Source organism: Mobula birostris, chromosome 2 (assembly GCF_030028105.1).
Source record: "Mobula birostris isolate sMobBir1 chromosome 2, sMobBir1.hap1, whole genome shotgun sequence".
Taxonomy (NCBI): domain Eukaryota; kingdom Metazoa; phylum Chordata; class Chondrichthyes; order Myliobatiformes; family Myliobatidae; genus Mobula; species Mobula birostris.
Window position 1 is genome coordinate 85,866,608 of NC_092371.1, and position 26,911 is coordinate 85,893,518.

A 26,911-nucleotide genomic window follows, 5' to 3' on the forward strand; every position below is an offset into this window, starting at 1 on the left:
TCCGTTAAGTTGGCAGTGCGTTTGGTCACAACAGCTTTTACAGGGTCAACAAAAGGTGCTACTGTCATATTTAAACGTATTAATTATCGTAAAAACCAGTGTTCACTTGGTGGAAGACGAGCTGTATTGTGGTGGACTGCAAATTTCGGAGGGATTCATTTGGACCCGGTCTCAAGCCATGGTGTTACCATTTGCTGGGGAACGAGACATCAGAGCCAGTGCACTCCACCAGGGATGGTGTGGCGCACAGTATTCGGTATGGAGTTGGAGCTGCCCGACCCCAGTGTTCACTCGGCAGAACAATGGACTCTGAGTCTGGACTATATGCATATACATTTTGTGTGATTGTAATTTACTGATGGTGTTGTGAATAGTGTGGAGGGCTGTCAGAGGTTACAGCAGGACACCAATAGGATATAAAACTGGGCTGAAAGGTGGGAGATGGAGTTCGACCCACATAAGTGTGAGATGGTTCATTTTGGTAGGTCGAATATGATGGCAGAATATAGTATTAATGATAAGACTCTTGGCAGTGTGGAGGATCAGAGGGACCTTAGGGCCCAAGTCCATTGGGCACTCAAAGCTGCTGCTCAGGTTGACTCTGTGGTTAAGAAGTCATACAGTGCATTGGCCTTCATCAACTGTGGGTTTGAGTTCAAGAGCCAAGAGGTAATGTTACAGCTATATAGGACCCTGGTCAGACCAAACTTGGGGTACTGCACTCAGTTCTGGTCACCTCATTACAGGAAGAATGTGGAAACTATAGAAAGGGTGCAGAGGAGATGTACAAGGATGTTGCCTGGATTGGGGAGCATGCCTTAAGGGAATAGGTTGAGTGAACTCGGCCTTTTAGAAACACAGAAACATAGAAAATAGGTGCAGGAATAGGCCATTCGGCCCTTCGAGCCTGGACCGCCATTCAGTATGATCATGGCTGATCATCCAGCTCAGAACCCTGTACCAGCCTTCCCTCCATACCCCCTGATCCCTTTAGCCACAAGGGCCATATCTAACTCCCTCTTAAATATAGCCAATGAACTGGCCTCAACTGTTTCCTGTGGCAGAGAATTCCACAGATTCACCACTCTCTGTGTGAAGAAGTTTTTCCTAATCTCGGTCCTAAAAGGCTTCCCCTTTATCCTCAAACTGTGACCCCTTGTTCTGGACTTCCCCAACATCGGGAACAATCTTCCTGCATCTAGCCTGTCTAATCCCTTTAGGATTTTATACGTTTCAATCAGATCCCCCCTCAATCTTCTAAATTCCAACGAGTATAAGCCTAGTTCATCCAGTCTTTCATCATATGAAAGTCCTGCCATCCCAGGAATCAATCTGGTGAACCTTCTTTGTACTCCCTCTATGGCAAGGATGTCTTTCCTCAGATTAGGGGACCAAAACTGCACACAATACTCCAGGTGTGGTCTCACCAAGGCCTTGTACAACTGCAGTAGTACCTCCCTGCTCCTGTACTCGAATCCTCTCGCTATAAATGCCAGCATACCATTTGCCTTTTTCACCGCCTGCTGTAGCTGCATGCCCACTTTCAATGACTGGTGTATAATGACACCCAGGTCTCGTTGCACCTCCCCTTTTCCTAATTGGCCACCATTCAGATAATAATCTGTTTTCCTGTTTTTGCCACCAAAGTGGATAACTTCACATTTATCCACATTAAATTGCATCTGCCATGAATTTGCCCACTCACATAACCTATCCAAGTCACTCTGCATCCTCTTAGCATCCTCTTCACAGCCAACACTGCCGCCCAGCTTCGTGTCATCTGCAAACTTGGCGATGCTGCATTTAATTCCCTCATCCAAGTCATTAATATATATTGTAAACAACTGGGGTCCCAGCACTGAGCCTTGCGGTACCCCACTAGTCACTGCCTGCCATTCTGGAAAGGTCCTGTTTATTCCCACTCTTTACTTCCTGTCTGCCAACCAATTCTCTATCCACATCAATACCTTACCCCCAATACCGTGTGCTTTAAGTTTGCACACTAATCTCCTGTGTGGGACCTTGTCAAAAGCCTTTTGAAAATCCAAATATACCACATCCGCTGGTTCTCCCCTATCCACTCTACTAGTTACATCCTCAAAAAATTCTATGAGATTCGTCAGACATGATTTTCCTTTCACAAATCCATGCTGACTTTGTCCGATGATTTCACCGCTTTTCAAATGTGCTGTTATCACATCTTTGATAACTGACTCTAGCAGTTTCCCCACCACCGATGTTAGGCTAACTGGTCTATAATTCCCTGGTTTCTCTCTCCCTCCTTTTTTAAAAAGTGGGGTTACATTAGCCACCCTCCAATCCTCAGGAACTAGTCCAGAATCTAAAGAGTTTTGAAAAATTATCACTAATGCATCCACTATTTCTTGGGCTACTTCCTTAAGCACTCTGGGATGCAGACCAACTGGCCCTGGGGATTTATCTGCCTTTAATCCCTTCAATTTACCTAACACCACTTCCCTACTAACATGTATTTCACTCAGTTCCTCCATCTCACTGGACCCTCTGTCCCCTACTATTTCTGGAAGATTATTTATGTCCTCCTTAGTGAAGACAGAACCAAAGTAATCATTCAATTGGTCTGCCATGTCCTCGCTCCCCATAATCAATTCACCTGTTTCTGTCTGTAGGGGACCTACGTTTGTCTTAACCAATCTTTTTCTTTTCACATATCTATAAAAGCTTTTACAGTCAGTTTTTATGTTCCCTGCCAGTTTTCTCTCATAATCCTTTTTCCCCTTCCTAATTAAGCCCTTTGTCCTCCTCTGCTGAACTCTGAATTTCTCCCAGTCCTCAGGTGAGCCACTTTTTCTGGCTAATTTGTATGCTTCTTCTTTGGAATTGATACTATCCCTAATTTCCCTTGTCAGCCACGGGTGCACTACCTTCCTTGATTTATTCTTTTGCCAAAATGGGATGAACAATTGTTGTAGTTCATCCATGTGATCTTTAAATGCTTGCCATTGCATATCTACCATCAACCCTTTAAGTGTCATTTGCCAGTCTATCTTAGCTAATTCACGTCTCATACCTTCAAAGTTACCCTTCTTTAAGTTCAGAACTTTTGTTTTTGAATTAACTATGTCACTCTCCATCTTAATGAAGAATTCCACCAATTTCTCCTTGGAGCGACAGAGGATGAGAGGTGACCTGACAGAGGTGTATTAGATGATGAGAGGCATTGATTGTGTGGATAGTCAGAGGCTTTTTCCTAGGGCTGAAATGGCTAACACGAGAGGGCACAGTTTTAAGGTGCTTGGAAGTAGTTACAGAGGAGATATCAGGGGTAATTTTTTACGCAGAGAGTGGTGAGTGCGTGTAATGGACTACCAGCAACTGGTGGAGGCAAATACAATAGGGTCTTTTAAGAGACTCCTGGATAGGTACATTGAGCGTAGAAAAATAGAGGGCTATGTGTAATCCTAGGTAATTTTGAAAGTAAGTACATGTTCAGCACAGCATTGTGGGCTGGAGGGCCTGTATTGTGCTGTAGGTTTCTATGTTTCTATATGTGCTTGCTGTCTTGTATGTGTGAGGACTAGACTAGGCCTCAAGCTGTGACGTTGTCTGTTTACAGTTGCTAGGGAGAGGCATCGGGGGCGATGAGGCGCAGTGTTCAGACTGGAGTCAGTGCTCTTCCCCTGTGTTCGCTCTGCAGAAGAGAAGCTCTGTGGTGGTTATCTGTAGATATTGGTGGTGTTGGATGGCTTGAGTTTGGTCTCTTTTATTGAGTGGCTGTATCTTTCTATCATATAAGTGCTATGTGTGACTACAGTATTGGTACCGTGTTTTGCACCATGAACCTGCAGTGAAACTGTTTCGTTTGGCTGTATTCATGTATGGTTGAATGACAGTTAAACTTGAATTGAATTGATGTCTAGGATTATGAAGCTGAGCCATATAGATTCAATTTCCAAGTAATACCATTTTAACTGGAGCAGCACTGTATTTGTATCAGTTCAAAGTTGAAAGTAGATCTATTATCAAAATATATATAAATTATACAACCTTATGATCTGTCTGCTTACAGGCAGCCAAAGAGCGAGAAACCCGAAATAACCTAAATAAAAAGGAAGACCAGCACCTAATGCACAGAAAAAGAGGGGAAAAAAAGCACAAATCATGCAAACAATAGAAGTGAGCAACAGCATTCCAAATCAACTTGAGTCCATTGACTCAAATCCCTGGAGCAGCTGGAGTAGGTCCAAGCCTCAGCCTCAGTCTCAGTTCATCACATAGCAGGCAAATTGGCATGAAGTATGTTGGAGCCGGAGCAGTCTTATAGCCCCAGTGCCACAGAGAGAGGAGTGAACATTGCAGGAGAGTGAGCCGAATCGTCCTGCCCTCACTTCTGGACCCAACATCCTGCCTTTCCAGTCCAACTGTGTGGGCGTTTAAATTGTCCAGACACTGGATCATGCCGTCAGATTAATGAAAAGCAAGAACCCAATTGTCTTCAAATATGAAAATCAAATTTTGCAGAAGCTGGAAATATGAAACAAAACAGAAAATGTTGTAAGCACTTAGCAGGTCAGGCAACATCTGTGGGGAGGACAAGTGTTACTGTTTCAGGTCCAAGATCAGCAGAAATGTAAAAGAACATCTGGAGTGTCTTAATCCTTGAAACATTCACTCTTCTCCTTTTTCCACAGATGCTGCCCAACCTTCTGAGTATTTGCAACAGGTTCTGTTTTAGTTTTTTCTTATGTACGGGGAGGTAGTCACACCTAGGCTGCCGGAAGCAGGTCATTGGGTGACAGTCAGAGGGGGGGAAAGCGAAGGTGAGTAGACAGGTAGTGCAGAGCACCCCTGTAGCCATTCCCCTGAATAATAGGTTTACCATCCTGGATATTGTTGGCGGGGACGACCGACCAGGTGTGAGCCACGGTGGCAGGGACTCTGGCACTGAGTCTGATCCTGTGGTACAGAAGGGTGGGACGGAGAAGAAGAGAGTTGTTGTCATTGGGGACTATATAGTCAGGGAGCAGACAGGAGGTTTTGTGAACGTGAGGACACCCGCATGGTTTGTTGCCTCCTGGGTGCCAGGGTCCGGGATGTCTCTGACCGGGTGCACGACATCCTGGTACGAGAGGGAAAGCAACCAGAAGTTGTGATACATGTTGGCACCAGCGACATAGGCAGGAAGAGGGATGAGGTCCTGAAGTGTGAGTTCCGGGAACTAGGCAGAAGGCTGAAGAACAGGACCTCAAGGGTGGGTTCTCAGGATTGTTGCCAGTGCTACGTGATAGTGATGGTAAGAATTGGAGGAGATGGCAGTTGAATGCATGGCTGAGGAGTTGGTGCAGGGAGCAGGGTTTTAGATTTTTGGATCATTGGGATCGCTTCTGGGGAAGGTGGGACCTGTACAGATTAGATGGGTTGCACCTGAACTCGAGGGGGAGCAATATCTTTGCAGATGGGTTTGCTAGCATGGTTCGGGAGGGTTTAAACTAATTTGTGAGGGGGATGGCACCCGGAGCGATAGAGCAGTGAAAGAAGTGCATGGAGTAAAGCCAGATCGAGCATATAGAGAGGCTTTGAGGAAAGAGAAGCAGAATAAAGGGTGTAAAGGTAGTAAGGTTAGAAGGGCTAAAGTGCGTGTACTTCAATGCAAGAAGCATCAGGACAAAGGTGGTGAACTGAGAGCTTGGATACATACATGGAATTATGATATAGTGGCCATTACAGAGACTTGGCTGGAACCAGGGCAGGAGTGGATTCTTAATATTCCTGGATTTCAGTGCTTTAAAAGGGATAGAGAGGGGGGGAAAGGGGGAAGAGGGTGGCATTACTGGTCAGGGATACTATTATAGCTACAGAAAGGGTGGGTAATGTAGCAGAATCCTCTTTTGAGCCAGTATGGGTGGAAGTCAGGAACAGGAAGGGAGCAGTTACTCTACTGGGAGTATTCTATAGGCCCCTTGGCAGCAGCAGAGATACCGAGGAGCAGATCGGGAGGCAGATTTTGGAAAGGTGCAAAAATAACAGGGTTGTTATCATGGGTGACTTTAACTTCCCTAATGTTGATTGGCACCTGATTAGTTCCAAGAGTTTAGAGAGGGCAGAGTTTGTTAAGTGTGTCCAGGACGGATTCCTGTCACAGTATGTTGACAGGCCGACTAGGGGGAATGCCATACTAGATCTAGTATTAGGTAATGAACCGGGTCAGGTCACAGATCTCTCAGTGGGTGAGCATCTGGGGAACAGTGACCACTGCTCCCTAGCCTTTAGCATTATCATGAAAAAGGATAAAATTAGAGAGGACAGGAAAATTTTTAAATGGGGAAGGGCAAATTATGAGGCTATAAGGCTAGAACTTGTGGGTGTGAATTGGGATGATGTTTTTGCAGGGAAATGTACTATGGACATGTGATCGATATTTAGAGATCTCTTGCAGGATGTTAGGGATAAATTTGTCCCAGTGAGGAAGATAAAGAATGATAGGGTGAAGGAACCATGGGTGACAAGTGAGGTGGAAAATCTAGTCAGGTGGAAGAAGGCAGCATACATGAGGTTTAGGAAGCAAGGATCAGATGGGTCTATTGAGGAATATAGGGTTGCAAGAAAGGAGCTTAAGAGGGGTTGAGAAGAGCAAGAAGGGGGCATGAGAAGGCCTTGGCGAGTAGGGTAAAGGAAAACCCCAAGGCATTCATCAATTATGTGAAGAACAAAAGGATTATAGGAGTGAAGGTAGGATTGATTAGAGATAAAGGTGGGAAGATGTGCCTGGAGGCTGTGGAAGTGAGCGAGGTCCTCAATGAATACTTCTCTTCGGTATTCACCAGTGAGAAGGAACTTGATGACGGTGAGGACTATAAGAGTGAGGTTGATGGTCTGGAGCATGTTGATATTAAGGGAGAGGAGGTGCTGGAGTTGTTAAAATACATTAGGACGGGTAAGTCCCCGGGGCCTGACGGAATATTCCCCAGGCTGCTCCACGAGGCGAGGGAAGAGATTGCTGAGCCTATGGCTAGGATCTTTATGTCCTCGTTGTCCATGGGAATGGTACCGGAGGACTGGAGGAAGGCGAATGTTGTCCCCTTGTTCAAAAAAGGTAGTAGGGATAGTCTGGGTAATTACAGACCAGTGAGCCTTACGTCTGTGGTGGGAAAACTGTTGGAAAAGATCCTTACAGATAGGATCTATGGGCATTTAGAGAATCATGGTCTGATCAAGGACGGTCAGCATGGCTTTGTGAAGGGCAGATCGTGCCTAACAAGCCTGATAGAGTTCTTTGAGGAGGTGACCAGGCATATAGATGAGGGTAGTGCAGTGGATGTGATCTGTATGGATTTTAGTAAGGCATTTGACAAGGTTCCACATGGTAGGCTTATTCAGAAAGTCAGAAGGCAAGGGATCCAGGGAAGTTTGGCCAGGTGGATTCAGAATTGGCTTGCCTGCAGAAGGCAGAGGGTCATGGTGGAGGGTTGTGACTAGTGTTGTCCCACAAGGATCGGTTCTGGGACCTCTACTTTTCGTGATTTTTATTAACGACCTGGATGTGGAGGTAGAAGGATAGGTTGGCAAGTTTGCAGATGACACAAAGGTTGGTGGTGTTGTAGATAGTGTAGAGGATTGTTGAAAATTGCAGGGAGATATTGATAGGATGCAGAAGTGGGCTGAGAAGTGGCAGATGGAGTTCAACCTGGAGAAGTGTGAGGTGGTACACTTTGGAAGGACAAACTCCAAGGCAGAGTACAAAGTAAATGGCAGGATACTTGGTAGTGTGGAAGAGCAGAGGAATCTGGGGGGTACATGTCCATAGATCCCTGAAAGTTGCCTCACAGGTAGATAGGGTAGTTAAGAAAGCTTATGGAGTGTTAGCTTACATAAGTCAAGGGATAGAGTTTAAGAGTCGCGAGGTAATGATGCAGCTGTATAAAACTCTGGTCAGGCCACACTTGGAGTACTGTGTCCAGTTCTGGTCGCCTCACTCTAGGAAGGATGTGGATGTATTGGAAAGGGTACAGAGGAGATTTACCAGGATGCTGCCTGGTTTGGAGTGTATGGATTATGATTGGAGATTAAGGGAGCTAGGGCTTTACTCTTTGGAGAGAAAGAGAATGAGAGGAGACATGATAGAGGTATACAAGATAATAAGAGGAATAGATAGAGTGGATAGCCAGCACCTCTTCCCCAGGACTCCACTGCTCAATACAAGAGGACATGGCTTTATGGTAAGGGGTGGGAAATTCAAGGGAAATATTAGAGGAAGGTTTTTTACTCAGAGAGTGGTTGGAGCGGGAATGCACTGCCTGAGTCAGTGGTGGAGGCAGATACACAGGTGAAATTTAAGAGACTACTAGACAGGTATATGGAGGAATTTAAGGTGGGGGGTTATATGGGAGGCAGGGTATGAGGGTCGGCACAACATTGTGGGCCGAAAGGCCTGTACTGTGCTGTACTATTCTATATTCTATGTAATTAGATCTGCTTTGATCTTCTAAAATTAAATGACCTTATGATAATTATTCACTGGGATCATACAAGCAGACAAGAGATGGAAATTTGGAAATAACTGGAGAGTTGTAGATTTTGGTGGAAGATTAGGAAAATTAAAGAATTAAAATGCTTTTAATGAACAGTATGCAAGAAAAGCTTTTCACTGTATCTTAGTACATGTGACAATAATAATCCAATTCCAAAACATTGGTTAAAAAGTATGGTGGTAGGATTACATTTATTGCCATTAACTTTTCTCAATGAAATATCAGGAGTTGGTCTAAATTACCTACAATATAGATACATACAGATTAGGCTAGATCTATTTCTATGCTGTAATTTTTGTGAAATTATAAATACACAACAATGATTCCTTTTCAACCCATAGGAACAAAGTTTGAAGCTTTCTGCTTCAGGCATCTTAAAATAATCTGCACTTTGCAATTTTGAAAAAGCAAACTACCAGGTTCTCATATTTTACAACCAATTGAAATCTAATATGGTGCATAGCTTGTAGCCTAACAGATTGGCTTTATTTTGTTAAAAGTTTTTTAAAATTCCTGACACACTGCTTGTGTATTGCATACGGAACAGGAATGGTTAAAATATTAGCACGTTATTTTCTCATACAACACTTTATTCAGATTGTACAGGAAATTTAGAATCCTGTCCACTTTTCTAATGGAACTATGCTACATATTCTGACGAATCACGTGACTATACCCCTAAATAATCCATGCAGTTTTTTTTGTACTAAAATGAAAAAGTAGTATTCATGGAGTCAGAGTTCATCTTTTAACTTCAGTCGTTCTGTAAACTGGGAAATACTGGGGAAATCTTTATTTATTTACTTATTTATTTATTGAGATACAGCATGAATAGGTCCTTCTGGCCCTTCGAGCCACGCCCCCCAGCAATCCCCTAATTTAATCCCAGCCTAACGGTGGGACAGTTTACAATGGTCAATTTCCAATTAACATACCAACTGGTAGGTCTTTGAACTATGGGATGAAACACTCAGAGAAACCCCATTCGGTCAGGGGAAGCCTGACTTGCTGAATTTCTCTAGCTTTTTGTGCGGGTTACTCAAGATTTCCAGCATCTGCAGAATCTCTTGGGTTTATATAAGATATGCCTACCTTCATTCTAGGTTGGCTGGTGGCGCGGTGAGAGCAGTGCCAGGCTCGAGAACAGAGGTTCCCGAGTTCGATCCAGTGACAGACCGCCCCTGTGCACGTTCTCCATCCGCGCCAGGTTGATGTTGAGCTCACAACTCGGCATCGTAAAATAATACTGCGAAATGTCTGTGCGAGGAGTGGCGCCCCACACAGCCTTTCGAACTGCACCTTGTAAGGCATGAAAATGCCCGACGCTGGCCTCTGAGGTCTGAGTCGACGTCATCATCATACCTTCATTGATCGGGCGTTGAGTATGAAAGTTGACAAGTCATGTTGAAGCTGTATTAAACTTTGGTTAGGCCACATTTGGACTATTGTGTACAATCTGGTTACTGCATTACAGGAAAGATATGGAGGTTTTGGAGAGGATGCCGAAGTGGTTCACCAGGATGTTTGACTGGATTGGGGTGTATTATCTATAAGAAAAGGTGGTAAAATTTTATTGTTTGCTCAGAGTATTGGAGACTGATGGCTGGCCTGATGGAGTATATAAGGTTATGAGAGGTTTACATTGGGTAGGTAGTCCCAGGGTGGAAATGTCAAATACTCCCATGTATTTTAAGGTGAGAGGGGAAAGGTAAAGATAATGTGCAGGGCAAGTTTTTTTTTTACACAGAGAGGGATTGGTGCCTGGAATGCAGAGACTGAGACAATACCAATAAGCTGGAAATAGAGGGATGTGGACCATGTGCAGCAGATGTCATTAGTTAAATTGGCATCATAGTTGACGTAGACACAGTGGGCCTAATGGCATGTTCTTGTGTTAGACTCTTCTATCTTCTATCAGTTCACTGGTAGGACTGCATCTTATAACATGGCAATTTTATGTCAATTGAAGAATTTAAAATATTCACGAGGTGTAATTTCCACTATATTTAAACCTTTTGGCAGTTTACTGCCGAGTAATATGTAGAAAACATATAAAAAAAACTATACTGGATGCTTCATAATTTTTTTTTATCTTTATAGATGAAACTCTTCGTAAACAGATAGTGAATAAACGCTGCCGTAGTCGCACACGGCAAGTCAGTATAGAAACAGAGCACAAAGTTCTAAGTGACCTGACTAACGTGACAGAGAATCAAAATATAAACATTGCCTCAGGTGGACAGTGGCACACTACACATCCAGTCACTCCTTGCTCAGCCCATGGGAACCAACAGGAACTGAACTGCCAGCGTAGAGAGAGACACAACAGAATGGAGAGAGATCGCAGGTGAACCCTTGATGGGGTAGGACAGATAGTCGCTTTTGTAAATGTGTTTTTAAAATTCAGGGAGAAAATAAAGCATTTAATGTTTTTCTTTACTAAATACATTATTTCATCTTTAATATTTCAATATCCTGATTTTGGAAAATATTAAAGGTTTTAAATTGATCTGGCCTTTGACAGTAGTGTTGTCAGCAAACTTGAATGTGGCTAAGCACAGCTCCAATGCTATATTACTATCGTAGGCCAAATCAAAGGTGGTGATGAATCAGCATTTAGGAGGGAGATTGAAAACCTGGCTGAGTGATGCACAATAACACTCCCTTACTCAATGTCACTAAAGCCAAGGAACTGCTTATTGACTTCAGGAGAAGGAAACCAGGGGTACATGGGCTAGTCTTCATTGGAGGGTCAGAGGTGGAGACTGTCAGCAACTTTAAAATCTTCGGTAGTATCATTTACGAGGACATGTCTCAGGTCCGTAAGTGCAATTACGAAGAAAGCACAACAGCATCTCTACTTCCTTAGGAATTTGCGAAGATTTGGCATGACATCTAAAACTTTGATAAACTTCTATAGTTGTGGAGTGGAGAGTATGTTGACTGACTGCAACACGGCCTGGTATGGAAGCACCAGTGCACTTGAATGGAAAATCCTATAAAGTATAGTGGATAACGCCAATTCCATCATGGGTAAGGCCTTCCCCACCACTAGACACATCTACATCAAATGCTGACATAGGAATACAGCATCCATCATCAGGGACCCCCACCACCCACAATATGCTCTCTTCTCACTGCTGCCATCAGGAAGAAGATACAGGAGCCTCAGAACATGTGCCACCAGGTTCCGGAACCTGATGGTTGAGCTCTTGAATCAAAGGGAATAGCTTCACTTGACTTCACTTGCCCCGTCATTGAAATGATCCCACAACCAATGGACTTATTTTCAACAATTCCTTATTTAATGTTCTCAATATTTACTGTTTATTTATTTTTAATTTCTTCTTTTTGTATTTGCACAGTTTATTGTTTTCTACACTCTGGTTGAATGCCCAAATTGGGCAGTTTTCATTGATCCGTTATGGCCATTATTCTACAGATTTATTGAGTATGCCTGTGAGACAATGAATCTCAGAGTTGTATATGGTGACATATATGTACTTACTTTGATTAAAAAATTTAGTTTAAACTTTGCACCGTTGAGAAATATGGACACGTGTTTTTACTTCTCAATATGGAGAGAAATATTCCTTTTTAAATGAAAGAGGACTGTTGTACAACATCTGTAATTTTTGTCCTCTCTATACAAGAATGCCACTTAGTCCTATTCACAAAGTATTGTTAGTTTGTTATGACTCATAGCTAGGGGAAAAGTACAAACAAACATTTAAAAAAGGAAGTGTAAATCATTTATCAGCTAAACAGTTTGGCACTGGCCAAGTGGGTTCAACTTACTTGCTGAATAAAGCCATCTTGAATGTATTTTCCAGTCAACAAGAACACAGTATGTTACTGTTCTTGGACAGTGTTTGCAAACAATCCTAACACATTTAATTATTCTACATTACATGTGAAACCAAGCTGAGGTCATAGTCATAATAGTTAGTAGAACAATGCTGAATTCCACCCACGAGGAAACCGGAAAAAGGGTCCAATGTTCTATTAGCAAGATTACATTCAGTGTGTTACAAAAGAAACTGAATTATGAATGATAACTATTGAGAAATTTAATTAGAAAAAGATTTAAAAAGGCTTTAAGTTAACCCCTTTGCCTCAAAATAACGAAATACAAGTATTTGAGCATCCATAAGGAAGAACTTAAGTGTTTGGATGCTTGGAATTCATGAGTGCCATTTGGATAATGGAGGAGATTTTAATTTACCTGAATAACTATCCAAAGCATTTTGAGGAATCCAGGTAAGATCAAAGCTTCTAATATGACTGTTACTTCATTTATATGCTACAAAATTAACTTGGTCAAACGGCAGTTCTTTGGAGAAGATAAAGAGCAGGTTATGTATGTGTGTGGAATGTCAAACACACTCTATGTTTAAAGGCAACTTATGATTATGGAGAAAGCCAGGAGTACCTCCACAAGAGGGTAAATGATCAACAATAGCGATATTTTCAGCCAGTTTTGGATGGTTATTAAAATCTAAACACTGCAGTAATTTGCAACTTGTTTACATTGGCAATGAACTGGTAAGCAGTGACAAGCCAGCAGTCCAGCAATATCCTGACACACTCAAAGACTTCATCAAATGTAGCAGCTATCCATCAATTTATCTTCAATGTAAATGATATGGGCCTTTCTTTTAAGAAAAGGATGCTACCATATGCTTTTCTTCTTGGGTGATGAAGGTGTATATCTAGATTTAAGGCCAGCAAAGGTATCAAGACACTCCCTCAGGGGATAACGTTTGGAGAAAGCTTGAGGTGAAACCCATGATGGCTTACCATGTAGAAAATCTAAGAGCACTGGAGGAGTTTTCTGAAGCACATCTGGCTGTATCTGGAAGTAAACAAAAGCTTTGATAACAGTTGTCATTTTCCAGCACTGGTTCCCTACTTTTGCCTAGCAGTTCAGCATTACTGTGAGGAAAATAACATTGAATATAATGCACTTTGTGTTTGACAGAGGCTCAGGCTACCCATTAAATCTTGATAGCCTGCTAATCTGCCTTCCTGTACATACGGTGTACTTTCTATGGAACACAATGGCCCTTATCCTGCCAATGTGCCAAGATGTCGTATGCAATTTCAGGTCTTAATATATTCAGCGCACCTTCAAGATAGGTGACTGGCAAAGCAGATGGTCAAGATAAGCAGTTGATAAGAGAATTCTGGGTTCCATACAACACCATGTAGACATTGGTGCATCCCTGGAAAAGGTCACGGGCATTTGTATGAATAGTATCTGGCAGAAGTATTCACCAGAGGTATGTGATGATGATGTGGTATCACCTGTGACATTGCCCAGCACTGGACGGAGTTTCTCCAATGTGGTACAGATCGTGTAGTCTCAGTGGACTTTTCCAGCACTGTCTAACAAAAGAGTAAATGCATGCTAGAATGTTGATATGGAAGATAACTGCTTTGAAACAGTAGATACATCAGTTAGATGAAACCAAGTTTTTGATAGTAGGCTTGAGGAAAATTGAGGGAGGAAGCCTTCTTTATGCTGAGAATGACCCAGTACAACAGTACAATTCCTCTGCATATGAAACTGTGTTTGATGGTATGTATTTCCCAATACCAAGAAACATTCTGTGAGAAGAGGCAGGCAAGGCAATTAATCCTGGATCTCTTTAAAAAAGAGTCACAATTCGGCCCATCTTCGCTTCTCTCTCCACCCCTCTGCTTGGCTGTACCCTTTCGCAATTACTCCTGCTTCACTAACGTGTTTGAGCATTCACGCTGTTTACATTTTATTGTGTGTTGTGTCGCATTGTATGTTAACTTAAGCAAATAATGTTATATTTATCCTCAACGAAGCCCTCATGTATCATTCATTAATGGAAAAGTACTGCTATCAGTAACACATTTCCGTACATATAATGATATAATGACCACTTTTGGATATGATTCAGTTAGTACTCTTGTGCCCTGAGTGCTTAACCTGGTGTAAACTCCAGCACTGTGTTTGGAAATCACATCTGCAATTACTAGTCTCTACAGTTTTCTCGTGCTAATTTAATTTCAGTCATTATTTTATCAAGTACTTCACATTTCTAAGTATTTAAATTAATTAGTCATTTGTTTGTGCGATTGCTTAATACATTTAACTCCCATAAAACTTTGACTATATCCTTTCCATATTGCTTTCATATTTACTCTGATCAGAAGGTTTGGTAAGCTCAAAGCTAAAAGAACTTGATTTGGGTTCACATCAATCAGTTACACTGAATGTATCCCAGGCAATAACCCTCTGTTCACAGCTGTATCGGGGAAGATGATAAGCTATTTGATCTCCTAGTACCTGGGATGAAGTACACTTAAAAGAAGTGATATTGTTCCTTAACAGAGCACTTTAATTGCATTCCTAAAGAAATAACGTTGATTGAAATTACCCATTTTAATTAACAGCTGATATCACACTTTTAGTATTATTACTACATTGCATATACAATGATTGGGAGCAATTATTTAAATATAGATAGAGGAATGAAGCATTCTCTTTTGTACATCAGATAACTCCCAATATATAGATATATAAAAGAAATGTAGTTGAAATTCAATGAAGCTTGCATATATTTACAGGCGCAGGATCCGTATATGTTGCGATGAGCTGAATTATCTTGTTCCCTTCTGCAATTCTGAAACTGATAAAGCTACAACATTACAATGGACTACTGCATTTGTCAAGTATATTCAAGAAAAACATGGTGATTCAGTGAAAAAGGTAGGTTATGCCTTCTCCCCCGATTATTTTTTTTAACTGTTCTTTAGAGGACAATGAACAACAGTTGAATCTGGGTGTCGCAGAACTACCATACTTGACCATAAGGCCTTTAATCAAATCTGAGCTGTAGCACTGTACTTTGTAAGCATCAGCACCAAAAACTCTTGAAAGATAGACACCTCTCTATCAAAAACACAAGTGATTCTGCAGATGCTCGAAATCTAGAGCAACAGACAGAAAACACTGCAGGAACTCAGCAGGTCATGCAGCATCTATGGAGAAGAATAAATAGTCAATTATTCAGGCTGAAACACTTCATCAGGACCAGCCCAGCCCAAAACGTCGACTATTTATTGATTTCCATAGATGCTGCCTGACCAGCTGAGTTCCTCCAGCATTTTGTATGTATGTACCTTTCTTTCAAGTCTATATTTTCATTACTAAACATGGCCCATTGAAGAATTCCAATTTGACCCAATCTTGCATCACAGGATGAGTTTATTTATAGAACCACCAAGGGCAATAACTTAACCATGTTTAAGAAAAAGATAACAAAATCACACTATTAGAATAATAGATTCCTTAGTAAATCAAGGGTATTGACATTTGCTGAGATGCTGTCACAGACTTTCTCATATAGTGGGTCATGGTCAATTAATTACATGATTTGTAATCAATGATTTTGCTAATCAGATATTCTCATCGATCTGTACAAACTGAAGTAGTAAGTAACATTAAGTATAAGAAAATTGAATGCCTCTATATTATTAACTCAGCTAAGCAACTAAATTATACATAACAAGATATAGGTCATCAAGGATTCCACAAATAAGTGGCTATGTATTCATAAAGTTAGCTTCTCTACAACCTAAAAAATAATTTATTATTTGTATGTGTTCAATATTTACAAAATTCAAGCATTGATAAGATGGGTATTTTTTTCATGAAGGCTAAAACAAAAATAGTTTTCCTGTTGAACAAGGTGCAGGTTAAGGACCAGTAACATCGCGAAGGATCCTACCCACCCTGATTATGGACTGCTTGTCCCACTCCCATCTAGGAGGGGGCTATATAGCATCCATGCAAGGCCCATGAGACTCAAAAAAAGTTATTTTCCCCAACCAGTAAGGTTAATCAATGCCTCCACCCAGTAACCCACCCCTCCACACCCCCAAGCACCACTACCTTATCATTTCCTGTTAGTCACCTTATGTACAGACACTTCTGTGCTGTGTTATTTTATGCACATGCTGTACAATCAATTTATGTATATAAACTATCTTTTGTACTTTTATTGTGTTTTTTTTTCATTATTTGTTCCTTTTGTGCTGCATTGAATCTGGAGAAGCAATTATTTCATTCTCCTTTACACTTGTGTCCTGGCAATGACATTAAACAATCTTTAATCTTGAGTTGTCCCTTTGTTAACTACATTCACAGGTTGCATTTGTTTTCAGAAACTTGTGGCATGGCTTCAGGTGTTCCAAAGCTGAACTAGGGAAAGGTTATGTTTCTATCTGAGAAAGTAAATTGTGTGCCTGTAGTGATCCTCCAGAACGATCATAGGACAGTACAGGAACAGGGGTTTTGGCCCAAGATGTCTAAGCCAACCACGATGTCACTACATACTACTCTCATTATCCTATATGTAATCCATATCTCTTCATTTCATGCCTGCTTATGTGCCTGTCTAAATACTACTTAAGTGTTGTTATCATATCTTTTATCTCTTCCCCTGACAATGTATTCCAACCACCTACCACTCAGTGTTTTAAAATAAAAATTGACTTGTAAATCTTAGGTGAACTTAAAGCTTGGACCACTGATAGTTTTGGGGGGAGGGTGAAGAAGACTATCTACCCTATCTATGTCTCTTGTTTTTTATATATGTGTATAATACACAAAGCAAATTATGATGGCTCATATGGTATCTATTCATCCAGGAAATAATAGGAATATGTGAAAAGGATATTTTATGAATTGTTTATTCTTTCCATTTTGTGGAAGAGAAATACTCAGTACTCTGTAAGATATAATGGTACAAGATAGTAATGTTTGAAATAGGCATTGAGACTTGAGGCCCAAGGGGGCTTAATAGCTTTTAAAAATTATGGGACATGAATACGATGAATAAGGGAAGATGACTTCTTGTTATAACTGAATTTTGATGTGGTGAAGTAGCAATTTAAAGTATCCTGGAATCTTCTTGCTCAGGTTTCTAGAACACATGATTGTACAGATTGATAGAATATTTGATTAGCAAAATCATTTTTTACAATTGTGTAAAGTGACCCACTATATGAGAATGCTTAAGGTTAGTTTACTGAGTATGAAAAGAGAATGCTGTCCAAGTTGCATGCCATCTTGGACAATGTCTCCCATCCACTACATAATGTACTGGTCGGGCACAGGAGTACATTCAGCCAGAGACTCATTCCACCGAGATGCAACACAGAGCATTAGGAAGTCATTCCTCCCTGTGGCTATCAAACTTTACAACTCCTCCCTTGGAGGGTCAGACACCCTGAGCCAATAGGCTGGTCCTGGACTTATTTCCTGGCATAATTTACAAATTACTATTTAATTATTTATGGTTTTATTACTATTTAATTATTTATGGTGCAACTGTAACGAAAACCAATTTCCCCCGGGATCAATAAAGTATGACTATGACTAAACCAAATTAGTATAATACTACCAACAATTAGTCAAGTAATATACTATATGTAACTACGCAAACACGAGGAATTATGCAGATGCTGGAAATTCAAGCAACACACATCAAAGTTGCTGGTGAACGCAGCAGGCCAGGCAGCATCTCCAGGAAGAGGTACAGTCGACGTTTCGGGCCGAGACCCTTCCTCGGGGTCCTGAGGAATGGTCTTGGCCCGAAACGTCGACTGTACCTCTTCCTGGAGATGCTGCCTGGTCTGCTGCGTTCACCAGCAGCTTTGATGTGTGTTGCTATATGTAACTAGTTGACCAACTGGGGAAAAATTACTTTCAAACATAATTAGCTGAGTTTAGACCCTAAGATATAGGAGCAGAATTAGGCCATTTGACCCATCAAGTCTGATTATAGCTGATCTATTTTCCCCCCTCAACCCCAATTTTTTGACTTCTCTCCTTATCCCTTCATGCTTTGACTAATCAAGAATATATGAGCCTCTGCCTTAAATATACCCAATGACTTGGTCTCCACAGCAACCTGTGGCAATGAATTCCACAAGTTTACCACTCCCTATCTAATAAGTTTAGATATAAAGCAATTACTTTCTGCTTGAAAAGAAAATTGAATTCAGTGGTTAAAGTAATCAAATCAAGGAGACATTGAAATAGTGGAGCTAGAAACATCTTGTATCAAAATTCAGTTGCAACTGAGATCTCATTTGCAAATTACCAGGAATTTTGCATTTTCTTGGTTGAAAATATATCACCCAGTCATCCCTATTTCTTCAAGTAGAGCGTCATTTTGGAGTCAGAAAAATGATGGGGATTGAATCAAGTTGTTACTGGTAGCAGGGTTCTGGTACTATCACCCTGTGTTGTTCAGGAGAGGGGAGTCAGGGGTGTTAAGAGGTGGTGTTAGTGAAGAAGGGCTTGGAGATGTTTTTTCAGTTGGTGGAGAGGTTTGTGAGGTAAAGAAGAGCTACCAGAGTACTACTTGTGCTTGAGCTTGCAGGGAAAGGCCCAGGCACACTGCTGCTTGTGGATTGGGCGGGGGGGGGGGCGGGGGTGTGTGTGGAGGGACTAAAGATACTTATAGCGACTGGAAATTAGAGGAAATCAATCCAGCATTTGGGTATTGGAGAAAGAGAGAAAGATAGCTCTAGAACAGAGCTGAGAATCGTGTACAAGTGGCAAAGGTGGACTATGGGAAGTCACCATCAGGATTTAAGAGATGGAATGGGCCGGGGTGTGGAGGCGTTGTTATTTTAATGTGGATTGTTGGTTATCTGAGGGTCCAGGTCCAAAACTCTTCCAGGACTTGTGTTAATTGGATTACAATCAGATTCTTCTAGGAGTTCCTTACAATGGGTATATCCCAGGACAATGTGATCCAAGTTCCCTTCACTGCTCCAAAAGGAGTATTTCAAGAGGAAAGACATCATATATATTCTGCTACACAGTTTGCAAGGGTGCCTATGACAGGAAATGTGTGATTGAAAATTCATGATTGCTATGATTTGACCTGTAATAAGTTGCAAATCAGCAATACAAATGGGGACAGAGTCTAGTTTTGATAACTTCATAGTTTAAAAAAGACTAAAACTTCAAGTTGAGGTAGAAGTGTCTGTTTAGAGGATTCATGTCTGGTCTTTAGTGCATTCAGATTCAGATTTATTTATCACATGTACATTGAAACATGCAGTGAAATGTGTCATTTGCACTAACACCTAGAGATGTGCTGGTGGCACAATAGAGCTGTTAGGGAGGGTTTAAACTACTTTGGCAGGGAGATGGGAACCGGAATGAAAGAGCGGAGGAGAGGGAAAACAGAAATAGATCTAAGATAGTGAGCAGTAAAGATGTCAGGAAGGACAGGCAGGTGATGGGGCAAATTTGCAGCCATTGGGATGAGTTGCAGTGCAATCGAAGCAAAAAGTACCAAATATTGGACTTAAGGTGTTATACTTAAATGCACGCAGCATAAGGAATAAGGTGAATGATCTTGTCGTACAGCTACAGATTGGCAGGTATGATCTTGTGGCCATCACTGAGACGTGGCTAAAGGATGCATGTCTCTGGGAGCTGAATGTCCAAGGATACACGGTGTATCGGAAGGATAGGCAGGTAGGCAGAGGGGGTGGCGTGGCTTTCTTGGTAAGAAATGATATTAAATCATTAGAAAGAGGTGACATAGGATCGGAAGGTACAGAATCTTTATGAGTTGAGCTAAGAAATCGCAGGGGTAAAAGGATCCTGATGGCAGTTATGTATAGGCCTCCAAACAGCTGCAGTGATGTGGACTACAAATTACAACAAGAAATAGAAAAGGCTTGCCAGAAGGGCAGTATTATGATAATTGTGGGGGATTTTAACATGCGAGTGGATCGGGAAAATCAGGTCGGCACTGGATCTCAAGAGAGAGAATTTGTAGAACGTCTACAAGATGGCTTTTTAGAACAGCTAGGGGATCGGCTGTACTGGATTGGGTATTGTGTAATGAACCAGAGGTGATTAGAGAGATTGAGGTGAAAGAACCTTTAGGAGGCAGTGATCATAACATGATTGAGTTCACTGTGAAATTTGATAAAGAGAAGCCAAAATACGATGTGTTGGTATTTCAGTGGAGTAGAGGAAATTACAGCGGCATGAGAGAGGAACTGGCCACAGTTGACTGGAAAGGGATACTAGCGGGAAGGATGGCAGAACAGCAGTGGATAGAGTTTATGTGAGAAGTGAGGAAGGTGCAAGACAGATATATTCCAAAAAAGAAGAAATTTTCAAATGGAAAAAGAATGACAAGAGAAGTCAAAGCCAAAGTAAAAGCAAAGGAGAGGGCATACAAGGAAGTAAAAATTAGGATTGAGAAGTTTTTAAAAGCTTACAAAAGGAAACTAAGAAGGTCATTAAGAGGGAAAAGATGAACTATGAAAGGAAGCTAGCAAATAATATCAAAGAGGATACTAAAAGCTTTTTCAAGTATATAAAGAGTAAAAGACAGGTGAGAGTAGATATAGGACCAATAGAAAATGATGCTGGAGAAATTGTAATAGGAGATAAGGAGCTGGCGGAGGAGCTGAATGAGTATCTTGCATCAGTCTTCACTGAGGAAGACATCAGCAGTATACCGGACACTCAAGGGTGCGCAGTCACAATTACGACAGAGGAAGTACTCAGGAAGCTGAATAGTCTAAGGGTAGATAAATCTCCTAGACCAGATGGAATGCACCCTCATGTTCTGAAGGAAGTAGCTGTGGAGATTGCGGAGGCATTAGCAATGATCTTTCAAAAGTCAATAGATTCCGGCATGGTTCCGGAGGACTGGAAGATTGCAAATGTCACTCTGCTATTTAAGAAGGGAGCAAGGAAGCAAAAAGGAAATTATAGACCTGTTAGCTTGACATCGGTGGTTGGGAGGTTATTGGAGTCGATTGTCAAGTATGAGGTTACGGAGTACCTGGAGGCATATGACAAGATAGGCAGAACTCAGCATGGTTTCCTTAAAGGAAAATCCTGCCTGACAAACCTATTACAATTTTTTGAGGAAATTACCAGTAGGCTAGACAAGGGAGATGCAGTGGATGTTATGTATTTGGATTTTCAGAAGGCCTTTGACAAGGTGCCACACATGGGGCTGCTTAACAAGATAACAGCCCATGGAATTACGGGAAAGTTACATATGTTTTTAGAGCGTTGGCTGATTGGCAGGAAACAGAGAGTGGGAATAAAGGGATCCACAGGGGTTCCACAGGGGTCCGTGTTGGGGCTGCTTCTTTTTACGTTGTACATCAACGATTTGGATTGTGGAATAGATGGCTTTGTGGCTAAGTTTGCTGATGATACAAAGATAGGTGGAGGGGCCGGTAGTACTGAGGAAACAGAGAGTCTGCAGAGAGACTTGGATAGATTGGGAGAATGAGCAAAGAAGTGGCAAATGAAATACAATGTTGGAAAGTGTATGGTTATGCACTTTGGTTGAAGAAATAAACGGGCAGACTATTATTTATATGGGGAGAGAATTCAAAGTTCTGAGATGCAACGGGACTTGGGAGTCCTTGTGCAGGATACCCTTAAAGTTAACCTCCACGTTGAGCTGGTGGTGAAGAAGGCGAATGCAATGTTGGCATTCATTTCTAGAGGAATAGAGTATAGGAGCAGGGATGTGATGTTGAGGCTCTATAAGACACTGGTAAGACTTTACTTGGAGTACTGTGTGCAGTTTTGGGCTCCTTATTTAAGAAAGGATGTGCTGATGTTGGAGAGAGTACATTCACGAGAATGATGCCGGGAATGAGAGGGTTAACATATGAGGAACGTTTGACCGCTGTTGGACTGTACTCCTTGGAGTTTAGAAGAATAAGGGGAGACCTCATAGAAACATTTCGAATGTTGAAAGACATGGACAGAGTGGATGTGGCAAGGTTGTTTCCCATGGTGGGGGGGGGGGTCTAGTATGAGAGGGCATGACTTAAGGATTGAAGGGCACCCATTCAGAACAGGGATGCGAAGAAATTTTTTCAGCCAGCGGGTGGTGAATCTGTGGAATTTGTTGCAACTGGTGGCAGTGGAGGTCAAGTCATTGGGTGTATTTAAGGCAGAGATTAATAGGTATCTGAGTAGCCAGGGCAACAAAGGTTATGGTGAGAAGGTGGGGGAGTGGGACTAACTGGGAGAATGGATCAGCTCACGATAAAATGGCGGAGCAGACTCGATGGGCCGAATGGCCGACTTCTGCTCCTTTGTCTTATGGTCTTATAGTAACATAGCATGCCCACAATGCTCAGCAGAATAACACAGAACACAACAAGTTACAAAACAAAAACAGCAAAACACAGTGGAAGTCTGTGGAAGTAAGTTGGTCCAAAGTAATAATGCAAATGAAACCTTAAAGCTAAGTGTATGCACTAGAACTGTTACTAGAGTAAGTGGTAAATGTTCTTTATCTTCAAGGAATTTGAGAGTGTTTTCTGTGGGAAAACTGGCAGGCGACTGAAACAACCACGAGTAGAAGCACCAGTAGGTCACACTGGAGCTCCCAGTGTACACAATCATGGTGTGCAGGAAGGTAAATGAACTCCAGTATGAGTGAACTTACAGCTCCAAGAGAGGTACAACGTTAGAGATATTTTCCTGATTCACTATACCAACAGTAAGGATCAGGAAGTGGAAAAGAATATCCAAACAGCAATAAACCTATTGTCATCCCTGAAGACTGCTTAGGTGGTATTACCACTGGCAATGTTCAGAACTCTAAACTTTCACTGTTAAATCAAAGATGGTGGTAGGAAATTTGAGTCCACCATGATTTGTACCATATAACTGTATTTACTAAATCCCCGGAAGTCCAGGTTTTTACTTACCTGTCCATCATCTGTAATTTGTATTTTATTTCTCATTCAACTTTTTTTGTTGAAGAGAAGGAACATTCCATTGAGCAGACTGACAGACAAATGCCATTCTTTGAAAGTTTTGTCCAGTCATGGTGAGTAATTTGTCATCAGTGATACTTAAGCTGGATGAGTTAAAGGCCCAAATGCTCATCTTAGCTATCAGGCCTCCCATATAAGATTTCCAAAATATTTAAATGTGTATTATAAGTAATATGTGTTTTAATAAAATCAGGGTAGATTCATACTTTCCCCATCTGTCTTTGATTTTAAATTCAATGGACTTAGTGCATTAGTGTTGACCAGTCACAGCACTGCTATGGTGTCTGAACATTGTATGAATTGATTTTTATTAGCCAGAAACTGTTGTCAACAGCAACTTTAACACACCGGACAGTTCTACACCCAAATGCTGCTAATAAAGTGAAAATGCAATTAAAGAGACAGCATCCATTTAATTATAAATGATCAAACATCCACAACTACAAAAACTAGCCAAGCTAGGAGAAAGAGTGCATAAATGTACAACTTCTCACATACTGTCTTTTTTTTAAAAATCCTAGTATGAACAGCTTGGGAAAAGTCAAACTCATTTTCACAAGACTGAAGCACTTTAATAAAGCACACTAACAGTGTTGTTAAGCTTCATGTCATCCAGTGTGTTGCAAAAAGCTGTTGCTGTCTACTTACTGGAAACTGCTATTACTATATAAGCTTTAAAAATGTTTGCAATATATTTAGAGTGCAAAATATTTATAATCTTTAACAATACAAAATGATTCTTCATAAAAAGTTTTATTAATTAAATAATCTGTTAGGTTTTACTTCAATGACTTGTTAATTGTTGATGATGCTATTAATCTTTAAAATAAAGGATGACAAATACTTAATAGATTTGTTTCATAATTAGTAAACCATATATTGATCTATATCATTTAATTACATTTAATATTTATTTAAGTTACACTGGATAGCTTTTAGTTAATATGTTCAAAATAAATATAAATAGTAATCCTTGAAAGGTTTTTTTGTCAATTTGAGCAGTAACAATGCTGATAGTATTAATGAAAGATGTTTCACTGTACATTAAAGATTTCTGATTTTAAAAAGATCTATCAAAAATTAAAACTAATTATTTGTACTTTATCTTTGAGCTAATAAAAGTATAAATCCAATTTCTTTATTTGTTGAGTTTCTTTGAACTGTCATGGAATGTCAAAAACTCACTTTATTAATGTAAGTAAAAATTCCATTATCAAATGTAATCCAGTAAAGCTCTGATCTGCTATCTGGCAGTTGGAAATCCCAATGGTTCAGCACCTGACCCCCTGGATGCTGATGTCAGTGTTCCCTTTCACGTACCCATCCATGCTCTCTTTGATGCATTGGTCCTTCTGGTTCTCCTGCAATTTTTCATGCATTGGCTTCCCTCTTTTCTGCACTCCCTTTAAGCTTAACAGGTTTACTAGAAACACTAATATTTTATAATGTTGCATCTGAATAATATTCAATCTGCCACCAGAGGTTCCCATCCTATAATCCATGGACCTCTCAGTTAATGGTAGGTGTCCATGGTATAAAAATGGCTGAGAACCCCTGATCTAAGTGAATCATAAGACTGAACCTTCTAAGAAATGGAATTTCTAGAATAACAGAAATTTTGCCAGAAGTTCATTATTCATGAGGCACCATTTTCAAACAGCATGTTGCCAAGAAATAATATTTGGGTAAGTAAGTTTGACCCAAAATAATTGTAGAGATGGAACTCCAGCAGTAATGCTGCGGGCTGAGCAAAGAGAAACCATTTCTAGGAGAATTTTGATTAAAGCTAAATAAATAACAATGAGATTAGATTGCCCACTATATGTTGGTTGTTAATTTGTGTAACAAGGTGGGCTCAGTTGTCCAGTGGATATGGCATAAAAGATGTAAAACTTTGAGGATCAAAATAATTAAATACAAGGAAGTGTTCTGCTCAATAAATCAATTGTTCTGAGGCAGACTTAAAAATCACTCAAGCTGGGGCAGTATTCTTGACTGACCAGGTAGCCTAGCTCATTATTCAGGTTTGGGTTGGCTTTAGGGCCTTGAATTCTTCTCATTTGTCTCCACGTAACTTGGATACTGGCTTAGCCATAGATAAAGTAGGCAGCTGATCAGCTACAAAGGTATGTAGTTTTAACTGGTCAAATTTGAATATCTATCTAAGTTTGTATAAGATAAGATATAGGAGCAGATTTAGACTATTTGGCCCATTGAGTCTGCTCTGCTATTTCATCATGGCTGATCTAATTTTCCTTTCAGCCCCAACCCTCTGCCTTCTCCCTGTATCCCTTCATGCCTGACCAATCAAGAATCCATCAACCTCTGCCTTAAATATACATAAAAACTTAGCCTCCACAGCTGACTGTGGCAAAGAATTCCACAAATTCACCACTCTCTGGCTAAAGAAATTCCTCTCATCTCTGTTCTAAAAGGATGCCCCTCTATTCTGAGGCTGTGTCCTCCAGTCTTGGACACTTCCACCATAGGAAACATCGTCTCCACATTCACTCAATCAAGACCTTTCACCATTCGATGGGTTTCAATGAGGTCACCCTTCATTCTAAATTAACCTTCATTCTTCTAAATTTCAATAAATACAGGCCCAGAGCCATCAAACACTTCATATGACAAGCCATTCAATTCTGGAATCATTTTCGTGAACCTCTTTTGAACCCTTTCCAGTTTCAGCACATCTTTTTGAAGATAAGGGGCCCAAAACTGCTCACAGTACTCCAAGTGAGGCCTCACCAGTGCTTCATAAAGTCTCAACATTACATCCTTGCTTTTATATTCTAGTCCTCTTGAAAAGAATGCTAACATTGCATTTGCCTTCCTCACCACAGACTTAACCTGCAAATTAACCTTCAGGGAATTCTGCATAGGGAATTAAGCCCCCTTGTGCCTCAGTTTTTGTATTTTCTCTCCATTTAGATAAGTCATTCCTTTCATTTCTTTTACCAAAGTGCTTGACCATACACTTCCCAACACTGTATTCCATTTGCTAATTCTTTGCCCGTTTTCCTAAACTGTCTTAAGTCCTTCTGTAGTCTCTCTGCTTTCGCAAAACTACCTGTCCCTTCACTATCTTCATATTGTACGCAAACTTTGCAACAAGGCTATCAATTCTATCATCCAAATCATTGATGTAACATAAAAAGAATCGATCCCAACACAGACCCATGTGGAACACCACTAATCACTGGCAGCCAAGCAGGAAAGGCCCCCTTTATCTCCACTCTTTTCCTCCTGCCAATTAACCACTGTTTTAACCATGCTAAAAATCTTTCCTGAAATACCATGGGCTCGTTAAGCAGCCTCTTGTGGCATTTTGTCAATGGGTTTCTGAAAATCCAAATAGGCAACATCAACTAATTCTCCTTTGTCTATCATGCTTGTTATTTCTTCAAATAATTACAACAGATTTGTTAGGCAAGATGTTCCCTTAGGAAACCATTTTGTTTGTCAATACCTAAGCATTAACTATTGAAAAGTACCACATATACTCTGGAAAGAAATATGTTGTTCATTTGTGGGAAGAAAACTTAGACAATGCATCCGCT

At 40.8% G+C, this 26,911-nt stretch overlaps 1 protein-coding gene across 2 annotated transcripts in view; it reads left to right on the forward strand.

The window, feature by feature from the left end:
- The window catches only part of LOC140188317 (transcription factor-like 5 protein), a 30,835-nt gene extending 6,661 nt beyond the window's left edge, over positions 1-24,174 (forward strand). Inside the window, exons 4-6 of one of the 2 annotated variants that reach the window (XM_072244451.1) lie at positions 10,608-10,854; positions 15,111-15,252; positions 22,870-24,174. In XM_072244451.1, coding sequence (XP_072100552.1) covers positions 10,608-10,854; positions 15,111-15,252; positions 22,870-22,992 — 512 coding nt within the window. In that variant the 3' untranslated portion in view covers positions 22,993-24,174. Of the gene's footprint in view, positions 1-10,607; positions 10,871-15,110; positions 15,253-22,869 lie in introns of those variants that run through there. The other variant, XM_072244442.1, reaches the window with a different exon arrangement.
- The last annotated feature ends 2,737 nt before the right edge of the window (positions 24,175-26,911 follow it).